General features: G+C 39.6%; 2 protein-coding genes across 2 annotated transcripts; one reads left to right on the top strand and one right to left on the bottom strand.

Moving 5' to 3' along the window:
- Nucleotides 1-49: 49 nt before the first annotated feature.
- On the top strand, nt 50-3,029 carry aagab (alpha and gamma adaptin binding protein). Its single transcript, XM_069686803.1, has 10 exons — nt 50-201; nt 523-713; nt 805-901; nt 994-1,083; nt 1,194-1,277; nt 1,372-1,451; nt 1,633-1,729; nt 1,896-2,000; nt 2,118-2,167; nt 2,464-3,029. Exons 1-10 carry the CDS (start codon nt 111-113, stop codon nt 2,539-2,541), a joined length of 963 nt encoding a protein of 320 aa, XP_069542904.1. The 5' UTR covers nt 50-110; the 3' UTR covers nt 2,542-3,029.
- A 117-nt stretch (nt 3,030-3,146) lies between these two features.
- On the bottom strand, nt 3,147-10,662 carry smad3b (SMAD family member 3b). Its single transcript, XM_069685688.1, has 9 exons — nt 10,269-10,662; nt 7,497-7,690; nt 7,249-7,383; nt 6,914-6,988; nt 6,771-6,821; nt 5,863-6,075; nt 5,639-5,776; nt 5,393-5,537; nt 3,147-4,866 (listed from the first exon to the last, which is right to left on the bottom strand). Exons 1-9 carry the CDS (start codon nt 10,469-10,471, stop codon nt 4,743-4,745), a joined length of 1,278 nt encoding a protein of 425 aa, XP_069541789.1. The 5' UTR covers nt 10,472-10,662; the 3' UTR covers nt 3,147-4,742.
- Between the last annotated feature and the right edge of the window lie 459 nt (nt 10,663-11,121).

The raw sequence follows: 11,121 nt of genomic DNA, 5'->3' as shown, positions 1-11,121 counted from the left end.
GTGCACCGGAAGAGACGTAGCAGCGGCTAAGTCAAAGTTGAAAGGTTAGCAAAGTTAGGTATCGTTACGTTAAGCTAGCAGTCGGACAAGCTTGCCCCAAATATTTTAAAATGTCAGCCGACGAAAATGAAGAGATTACAATTCCGTGTGTGCTTATCACTAGTTGTGATAGTGGCTTCAAAGAAGAGGAGCTGATAAAACGTAAGTTTAGCTAAGCTTATCGTACATGAATTGGCTAACATGCTATCGTTAAACAAAGCTAGCCCACTCTTAGCACAACAGAGAACATTACCCGCTAATACGGGTTAATAACCCGTTTGTCCGAGGTTGTCATGCTAGTTAAGTGACTTATTTTTGTGGGGCTTATGTAAAAACGGCAATGTTTAGACTGGATGAGGGTGAGAGCATCTTAGATCCACAGTTAGCCAGTCACATGGAAAGCAAGTAGAACAATTAAGCATAACGTATTGTCTCTGTTTGTTACATTATTTGTGATTTATAACAAATGCTTTGTTGCCTTAGAGATCCTTAGCTCAAAGAATTTGCCCGAGCCGGTCAAGAGAGAAGAAACTGTAGCCTGGTATCCATGGACCATCAACAACAAATACTATACAGCAGATGTCAGGCTATGTGTTGTACCAAGCACTTTTCAAATGTCATCGGAGATTGCCCAATCTATGCAGGCTTTCATCGCTTATTTCGACAGTACAGTGGTACGTGACTAAACATTGAGGAGTAGTTCTCAACACTATACAGTATGTTGTCATACATGTGTTACCTATAATATGCACATTATGTTTGCAGAAGGACGGTCTGGAAAAGCTTCATCCTTGGATATCAGTAGTGGAAGATCTTGCTCCAGAGGTTCTCATTTTGGTGTGTGACCGAGTCTGTGAAAATGGTTAGTTCTGCGGCTCTTTATGAAAGCAGGTGGCACATAAATACAATTTTGAAGGCTATTGTATGATATTTGAAATGTAATTTCTATTCAAGGGGTCACCAGACATGAAGCCCAACAGTGGTGTTTGGCTCATGCCTTCGAGCTAGTGGAGCTCAATCCACAGGAATTGCCAGATGAGGATGGTGCGTTTAACACACAGCAGAAATTAGATTAACACTGTGCAAATATGTATTTTTGTTATTGAAGTTAATATATATTCTCTCATTCACACTGTTTTTGTTGCCTTTGTCAGATGACTTTCCAGAATCCACAGGAGTAAAAAGAATTGTTCAGGCTCTCAATGCCAACGTGTGGTCAAGTGTGGAGATGAAGGATGGTGAGATTATATCATTAATACAATTGCATTTTGCCTCTTAAGTCTGTTCTGTGTATGTGTGGCATGTGAACATTTTTATATCTCTGTCTGATAGGGCATAACCAGGGCTTTGGTCTGATGAGTAGTTTGGTTGCCTCAAGACACAACAACCCACGCAGCTGTCAAGATCCACCAGTCAGTGGCATTTTTATTTTGTAACTATTTTAATCTTATTTATTTTTTCTTATTTTGTAAATGCATCTTTTAATGTATTGTTACTTTTTTCTTAAGAATGTCAATTGTTTTATTTTAAATACATTTTTAATTAGTCCATTTTAAAGGAGGCATGCTAACCTTTGCTCCTTTTCCATGGCAGTCTTCCAGCTTGCCAGTAGAGGGCTCACCTGTAAGTGAGGAGGCTAACCACACAGAAAGTACTACAAACACAGATACACAGAGAGACACTGTAGTTGGTAAGTGAACACCTTCTGAAGTTATTTTTCCAAAACTGATCTTCACTTAACTGAACCTCCCAGCACATTTCCCACTGTATGTTAACCCAAACAAACATTTCTTGATGATGGGAAATTATGTTTCATTGTGTCTAACGTTATTAATATTAACTTCTGATTCTCTCAGATGCAATGACTGATTTGGACATTCAGGAGCTCGCTAATCTCACGGCTGGTGATGCAGATGTGGATAACTTTGAACGCCTGTTTACCAAATTAAAAGAGATGAAAGGTAATTTTTAAATAAAAAAATGAATGCAAACCCAGTGGGGGAACGAAGCCTGTTCCCTTTTATCAAATATTTGTAGAGCTGATGTCCTACATAATTGTTTTCTTTTTTATCCTGCAGACAAAGCTTCTTCATTACCACATGAGCAGAGAAAGGTTCATGCAGAGAAGGTAAGAAACTGTATTCACCTCCGGTTACAAGACACTAAGGCTTGGACCTCTTAATGTTTATAAGAGGACCACAAAATTTTTTGAACACTATGTCACAACCTCAAGCCATTCTCAAACTAGTCACCTCAATAGAATAGTAATAAAAATGATGTGACAGATACAATTGTCTAATTTTCAAATAGTTTCAAGCAGTAGCATGTTTCAGTGGGATTCGTCTATAGGCTCAGTGAATAGTGTGGCTCAACATGTGTATATAAACTGTAGTACAGGGTTTTAAAACAAAATCTGCTTTCCAGGTAGCAAAAGCGTTTTGGATGGCCATCGGTGGAGATGACGATGAAATAGACGGGTTATCATCGGGAGAGGAAAGCTAAAAGTAACAACCTGTGACTCAGTCTCTTTTCTTCTGATCCTCCTCCTTTCCTGGGACTCCCACAAGATCCAGCGCCCTTTCACTCGCTTCCTGCAACTGGATGGAGATGTTTACAGATGGCACTGTAGGCATAGTCATGTTTAGAAACATTTGATTTTTTTTTAAATGAAATGATTGCAATACTGGTGTATAGTGAGAAGCAGCTGATTATCTTGATTAGGGAGAGAAGAACGCCAAAGGATGGCCCTGACCTTCAGCCTTCTCCCCTGGGTCCCTCCCTATACTTTAAGCCCTGAGTGAAAGTCAACACATATTAGTGTTACACGGAGGTTAACAAAATGAAACCATGCAGACTTTGATTTATGTAAATGTCCTTTAGGTACAGTTGTCACATATATTTGCAAGTGACATAATGTGCCTTATCCCTAGAAAAGTTGTACTACATTTAATGCACATTCTGTGAATCAATATAAAGACTTGTGATTTAAATTTTCTGTGATATATTGTTTTATTCATCGCAGGACAGCAGTATCGAAGGGAACTCGTGTACAGGGGTTTTTTTGTGTGTGTACTGAAAGAAATTGGCAAAGAACTCTTGTTGTTCAGTTGCAATTTATTAATTTTTCCCATATAACAAAACAATGGTCATTTGAAAACAAATATTAGGCTACATGAAAAACCATGTACATAAGACTCGGAACAGAAAACCACCAACTAAAGGGAACAAGGAACACAAGTACTGATACAGGTCAACAAACTACCTAAAGCACTGTAATACACAGTATTTCAGTTTAGCACCATGTTAATGTTTTAAAAAGATAACATGGTGACACAGTCTTATATACTGCAGGTAAGTGCAACATAAACATGGTGGCTTCATAGACAATGACCAAGGACACCAATCATATAACACATGCCTTACAATATTGTAGCAATTGTACATGTAATATACAGTGTTTACTGGACAGGCAAACTACCACTAGAACTAAAGCTTTACACTGATCAACACAGTAAATTTGAAGTGCATCATTCACCCACAAGGAGCATAGTGTACTATTGGCTAACAGTTTGTAATTTGTGAAAAGACCCGCATTTATGTCGTCACACAGTGCCTAAATTCAACCATTCCACTATTATCACTGGCACTTTGTCATATTCTATGTCCCTATCATGAAATAACAGTAAGAGCTGGTACAGAGAACCTGTGTTACACTTAAGAACCAGTTGACCCGCCTGTGAAAGGCCTGCATTTAAGCAGGCCAAGTTTTTGGGTCATTAAAGCAAAAGTTTGTTGTGAGTATACTCATGCCAGAGGTCAGTCAGGTCCACTGTTTCAAGCAATATTTATGACTACAAGAAATCACAAGCTATAAATAGTTATGTACAATTAAATTGAGGCAATAAAAAAAATATATTCCCATGCAGGACAGTATGCAAAAATAACTTATAAAATGTCTCTTTCACTGAGCAAAATAGTTTTCATACAAGGGTTCTTTTCAAGAAACAATGGTGCTAATGTCTATATTTAGTTTAAAATAGATAAAATACCAATTACATAATCAATCAGATAATTGACACTTTTATTATTACAGAATAATCAATATGGGCAAAGTACCTTGTACTTAAAATATTAATTAAATATATTGTATTTAATCACTGCTCCGAATGACATTTTCCATGTTCATTTATGGTTCAATTGATAAATAAGCCTCCTTGTTCAGTGATTACAAAGAGTGATACTGGGACACTGAAACACCAGTAATGACAGTGTAGTCATAATCTTAGCTAATTCATAGAATCAAAAATGTTTTGAAACATTTAAATGGAGGGAAAAGTTCAGACTGTAACATAAGTTCCAACTTTTAAATTTCAATTTTTAAAAAAAGATTACAACACTGAACGTAGACATGATGTCTAAGTGAAAAATGAAGAAAATTCTTTAGAAACCTATTTCAAATACCCTGCGGCTGCCTGTTGAACGCATTAAACAATGTACATAAAACCATTAATTGGAGACACTAAAAGGAAAGTGCTATGGGTGTGAGGTGAAATGTTAGAGACAGCAAGGGAGGAGGGTCATAATAGATTTTATGAATTGGGTCTCTTGCCTTATTATCACTGGGAGACACCTGAGTTTTCCTATGTGGTGTGTGTATAAGAGTGTCAATGTGAAGGAGGGTTCCTGGAAAGCATGAGCATCTTCTATGACACACTGGAGCAGTGGATGCTGGGAGAGCCCATCTGAGTGAGGACCTTGTCCAGCCACTGCAAAGGGCCATTGAGATGCAGCTCTATCCAGCAGGGGGTGCTGGTCACTGTCTGACGTCTGTGGGGTAAAGAAAGGACAGAGGTGGTGTCTGTCAGAGTTCATCCTACATCATAGATTACAATTAAAATCACTGTGAGCTATTTCATCCTTAATGTAACTTCATTACAGCCAACACAATGATGCAGTCGACTCAGGATTTCTTGTCTTGGTTAATTTATCACTAACCCTGAAACAGACTCCACAGGCTATTTTTGAAGTCATTCAAGTTTCTATCAGGGATGTTTTTCTCCAAGGTGTTTGGTGCCAGAAATATAACACGCACCACTCACAGTCCAGTGGGAATCCCCCTTGCTGAGGGTGTCTGAAATGTGTTCACCTCCCACTCCATGTCCCCTTCAGCGCTGCATGCCTGCTGCATTCTTGCTCTGTTACTCAACCCTCTCTTGCCGACTCACGGCTGCACCCTCCCCCATCACCCTCTTTTGCTTTTTTAAAGCCTGCTACTGTCTGTATGGACAACACTGCATTTAAAAATCAATCTATAAAATCGTATTAGAAATCTGTTTGAAATATAAATAATTACCTGTACTCTGCTCCCCAGCCCTTGACAAAACTCATGCGAATGGTGCACATCCTGGTGAGTTGGTAGACGGCCTCAAAGCCCTGGTTGACTGACTGGGCGAGTAGACCTGCAAACTCCTGGTTATTAAAGATCTTCAGGTTGCAGCCTATAAAAAAAAAAAAATTATTATGAGGCACAGAGACCCACAACTCTGGTCATTTTGCCTCTGATGGCGTCATGTGTTTGTGTGTATCTGCTCATGCTAACCCGGGGGTATTTTGCAGACAGTAGCAGGATGCCAGCCGTAGCGCTGGTTGCAATTGGGACTCTGGACAAAGATGGCACTGTCACTGAGACACTCTGCAAACACCTCTCCACCAATGTAGTACAACCTCACACCCCGTCCTGGAGAGGGAAGAGAGAAGACTGTCACACAGTGCACAGCTGCCTGCTGATTGTGTCAATATAAAAGGTTGGTTATTAAAAAGTACCTATGTGTCTCCGTGTGAGCTCTACTGCTGAGTTGCGGTTGACGTTGGACAGCAAACCCAGACAGAAGCGCTCAGAGTTGGAGGGGTCTGTGAAACCATCTACTGTTAGGGAGGGCTGGGAGGCGTGGAAGGTCTCTCCTACACGTTGGTTCAGCTCATAGTAGGAGATAGAGCACCAGAAGGCAGACTCGCAGTACGTCACAGGTTGCAAGTCTGGAAGAGGTTGGATGGAGAGACATTAACACACATACAAACTCCAGTAAGGTCCATGAAAAAAGGAGGGGTCATGAGAAGAGGTAAACAACAATCTGTGAAGATGCGCTCTGCTGATAAAACTTCCCTTTGATTTCTCCTCAACAGCTCTTTCCCACGACCTTCACGCCCCCAGCAAAGACATGACGTACATATTTAGTGTATTAACAGTGACCTCTGAGTGGCTCTCCACATAGATAGACTAACCTGGTAACCGGATATTATTATTGCATTACCTTGAGCTTTCCATAGATGAGGACAGATCATGGACAAAGACATCATTCAGACCATGCTTACTCTGTTACTGCCCTGAGGCCACCTCCACTGCTTCTGTATGTTGCCCATCTCTCTCCCACACACATACATGTCACCCCTACAAAGATATTCTAATCTGATTGTCTGTGGACTCTAGATCTTCAGGATACCAAAAGCCTAAGTTTTATTTATGCCACAGCCACTGAGGGTTCACATTTCCGACTGGGAGTCAGAGATGTCGATTAATTTCAAGTAACCGAAGCCAAAAAAGTAGTGTCCATGGCATGTACACGCTACAAGCTATATTGTACCTTCTCTAATGATATTGCTATCAACAAGTAAAGTGCACATAATGAATGATATGCTCCTTAAGTAAAGCCGATCCCTTTGGTTATGCTTACCAAGATTACTGTTTGCGGGTGACACGGGATTGGGCGACAGGCTGGGTGAACCTGAAATAGAGCAGTAATAGAAGACTAGTTCATAACTCAGGCATAATTAGAACAGTTTGAGCTTGATTAGTATGTACTTTCACTTGACTCACCTGTGTCCATACTGTGGTTGAGCTGGTGATCGTTTGTCTCACCATCCTCACTTAGATACCCGGGTGGGGGAGTTTCTGTGACACACACAGACAACAATTAGGCAACATCTCGTTGCATTAATTCCAGCATTTAGTAAAAAAAGTTGGGGTTTTTCCGATACAGCCAAGTTTCCTTTAGTGTCAAATGTCTCAACAATAACCAGTATTGACTCTAAGCAATGCATACAGAGATACAACCACTTTTTGAAAGTTCTCTCCAATTTAAGCACAAACAAAGTAATCAATCATGAGTGAAAGTCTGCGTGGAGAAGTGATGACACCACCCGGTTACTCACCAGGAATATAGTTACTCTGGGGCTCAATGCCAGCGGGGAAATTGGTGTTCTCAGGGATGGATGGGCTGTAGTCATCCAAAGGTGGAAACTCTGCGGGGATATCTGTGTGTCGTGGTACTAGGACAGGAGGCAAAACTGGAGACATGCACATACCTTCATTAAGGCTCAGTTATATTCTGAAAACTAAATGGCAAAAGTATCATCTTAAATACAGTCATTTGAATCATGTAGCAATTAACTGCACTCACTTGGTGTCTCCACCCTCTGGTAGTGGTATGGGTTGACGCAGACCTCATCCTTCTTTGTGTGGAAGGCGAATTCACAGTGGTCCACAGCCCTCAGCTCATGGTGGGACTGCAGGTCTGGCCAGCGCCACAAGCGACAGTAGATCACATGAGGAAGACCTTTTCTGTGGGAGACCTGGAGACGCCCATCTAAAGATCTGGAAAAAAACACACCAAAAAGACTGTAATGGAACATGCAGATTATTTGTATTTAATGAATGTGCAACTGTAATCTCAAGTCATACTAATAATCTTTGATATATATTATAGTGCTGAATAGACCAATACTAACTAGGGGAGTAACTCAAAGCACGTGGCTGACGTCAGACAAGCTAAAAATTATTCTTACACTAGTTTGATTTTTCATATGATGTATAAAAAAATACTGACACTTCGAATAACAGTATTTATGCCACCCACTCCCTCAGCCTTTTACACATAGTAGCCCCAGCAGGGAAACATTAGCTGTCAGAACCACCCTAAAATAACATTAAGTATAAGAATGTATACAGAATATTAATATGAAACTCTAATGACTACAGATAAGACAAAGGACAATAACAGGTCCTGGATATTTTCCCGTATGTAGAGTAAAGTGTGGTGGATACTTTTTGAAGCTGAACTAGAGTTCCAGGCACATCAGGCCTGCATTTGACCCTTTTAAATGCTGACAATCACTTTCTGACTTCTTCACATTGCAGAAAGCCATGAAGGTTCTGCACAATTGGCGGGCTGTAGTGCAGAATCACTGAATATACTAACAGATAGCAAGACAGCTGTTATTCCGTAAACCTACAGTCTCTGGACCTACCGAGTTTGAACCACAATCCAAACAGTGATCTGCACCCTCCCTTGAGCCTGCAGCACATTCCCAAGAACTGAAGACAAGTTTTTAATGTAGGTTTACACCCATGCTCACTTCAATACACAGCATAATGGGGAACTCCCAGTTTTAGGAGCAATTAAGCCTACAAGCTCTCTGATCAAATATTTGTTAGGAAAAAAGACTTTCCAGAGAAGTAACATGTAAAAAAAAGTCCCTGAGGGTTGCCTGTTACTAGAAGCCAAGATGTGTACCTGTCTTATTCATTTAATGTTTAAAGGAAGAGTAGAGTGAAAAAAACCCTAAAAAATTGTAAGGAGTAATTGTACCAAAAGCAGCAATCGTCGACATTTAAGAAACAATTAACCTTTGCAGTTTTAATTATATTTAAGGTCTCATTACATTTTTCCAGAAGAAAATATGTTGGGAGGACTTTACAAAGTGTACAACAGATAAACTAATTCAATTGCACAATTTTTTGGTTCAACTTTCAACCAAGTGAAACATTTGTTGACTCATTTAGACCACAGAGAATACAACTATATGTATGCACAACAAATTCACACCATCAAGAATCTACCTCACATGTCAGCAAGAGCTGCACATGGGTATCCCATATGGGGAATCCCACACTGAAATCCAACTTTCCCAGAGTTCAAACACTCCAGTCTAAACATCCTCTATGAGTCAGAGTCCCACTTAGCCAAACGCCAGCTTCTCCTCTTCATCACACGTAAACTTTGGGGATATTTGTTTACAGCACTGACGTTAGATTTATTACAGCTAACTCGCCATGCCAGCATGTGAATCTTTCACATACAATTTTTTAAACTTGTTTAGCTATTTAAGAAACACTCACTTCTACTGTAAATTGCCACCCTACACAATTAAACCGCCTCAGTTGTACTAAAAGATTACCTTTGATCTACCAGTAATGTTATTATGTGAGGAAACTTTATAATAATATGTATGGTTTGTCAGCTAGAGGCGTACCAAGTACAGTAAAAGTACACTTACAGAAACATAAACTGTAAAGATAGAAATGTATTGATCCCTAAGGAAATTATAGTGCCAGATAGCTCCACAAATACAGTACAAATAAATAAAGAGGACTAAAAAAAACCCATCTCAAATATAAGCTAAAATATAAAGTGTATGGGTTAATGTAAAAGAGACAGTGTCTAAAAACAATATTACAATAGTCATCAACAAAAGTAAGCAGGACGTAATGGTGGCAGTTAAACTAACAGTAGCATTGACAGTTATTAGGTACTATTGCACGGGATTATGAATTAAAAGTGCATGATATTGAATGTAATTGTAGACAATAATTAAGAAAAGATTATATTGCTCCTGACACTGCACATCATGGTACTAATAAATAGTAAAGTATTGCACATGATTATGCATTCTATAAATATGAACATGAATACAAATATAAATATAGCCAGAAAAGTATTATTGCAAACAATTAACATAATATAGCCAGATATAGAAAAGTAATATTGTTCATATATAAGTAATATATATGAACTGACACACTGGTCAAATGCCAGTTGGCTGTTACTTGTTAACACAACAAAATTTAAAAATGTAAATTAAAAAGCAGGCTGTCTGAACAGCTAATGTTAGCTCTACTATGTTTGACTGCTTTAACTAAGGCAGCTAAAGCTAACTAATAGTGCAATTAATACCCAATGCATAACATCAAACTTCTTATTTCTTCTCCTCAATTTATTTAATATTAACATGTGAAAGTAAACGAATGACTGCACTCATACTAACAAAGCACCTTGCTTCTAATGTAAGCATAAGCTAACTAGCATGCTATCTGGGTAATGTTAGCTGTCATCAACACTTGCTAGCTTGCAAGCTTAGCTAACACGGAGGGTTAGCTCTGTTTGTGTCGTTACCTGGGTATGGTTATGCATTTCGTGTTGACATTCTGTGTTGTGATGGCTTTTTCCAACTCGTCCAACTGTCCCGTCTTTTTCAACTTCTTCACCAGACTTTTGACAGCCTTTTCGCACCATTTCTCCTCTTGCCCGTTCTGCTCTCCCTTCTTCCAGCCCAGCAGCCTCTTCACGACCGGAGGAGTGAACGGTAATATAGACATTTTAAATAGCAACTTTTTAACAATTAATTACAGTTATCTCATTTAATTCTGCCGTTTAGATATTCTAACTGCACAGTTTTACGTCCCTTTAACGACGACTGAGTTAGCTAGTTAGCCTAGCAAGCTAAACTCCCAGACAAACGGCTGGTCGCTGCCGGGGACTCAGCAGCAGCAGCGGCGGCTTGCGTCGCAGGTTCACTGCGGTCGAGGTGGCCGTCTGTCGGACTGTGCGGAGCAGCTCCTCCGGCAGCCGGCTGTCTGTCTGCCCCTCCTCCAGCTCCTCAGTCAGCTGGCCTGTCCTCCACCTGTACCAAGCAAGCATGTCAGGACATAGCATATGCAGTTTAAGTCTTATTTCTCTACACATCACAGTACCACAAGCAAATTAAACAGTTATTTAAAATAAAACAACTACTAATTTAAAAGTCCCTGTCCCGGCTTAGATCTCTTTGGTAACACAGGCTGTAAAAACGAAGACTGTAATAAAGTAATAAACACTTTCATATACTTGGCTATTAAACCACTGTGTTTTAACCTGCGTCATTACTTATTCACATGCACAATTTGTAAAATAATACCTTATACTTGGTAATCAGTGTCAGTGATGTATTTCCCTGCTGTCCCATGCATCAGTTAAACATACTTAGATG

This window comes from Semicossyphus pulcher, unplaced genomic scaffold (genome assembly GCF_022749685.1).
Source record: "Semicossyphus pulcher isolate SPU_LCO1_2020_fin unplaced genomic scaffold, fSemPul1.0.p SCAF_8, whole genome shotgun sequence".
Classification (NCBI taxonomy): Eukaryota; Metazoa; Chordata; class Actinopteri; order Labriformes; family Labridae; genus Semicossyphus; species Semicossyphus pulcher.
This window is presented reverse-complemented; position numbering and strand designations above follow the sequence as displayed.

Coding starts and splice junctions, on each gene's coding strand:
- aagab (XM_069686803.1), top strand. CDS start 111: ATGTCAGCCGACGAAAATGAAGAGATTACAATTCCGTGTGTGCTTATC. Junction 202..522: donor AGAAGAGGAGCTGATAAAAC/GTAAGTTTAGCT, acceptor TTGTTGCCTTAG/AGATCCTTAGCTCAAAGAAT. Junction 714..804: donor CTTATTTCGACAGTACAGTG/GTACGTGACTAA, acceptor TTATGTTTGCAG/AAGGACGGTCTGGAAAAGCT.
- smad3b (XM_069685688.1), bottom strand. CDS start 10,471: ATGTCTATATTACCGTTCACTCCTCCGGTCGTGAAGAGGCTGCTGGGC. Junction 6,822..6,913: donor CAACCACAGTATGGACACAG/GTGAGTCAAGTG, acceptor GCTCTATTTCAG/GTTCACCCAGCCTGTCGCCC. Junction 4,867..5,392: donor GGCTGGGGAGCAGAGTACAG/GTAATTATTTAT, acceptor TTTACCCCACAG/ACGTCAGACAGTGACCAGCA.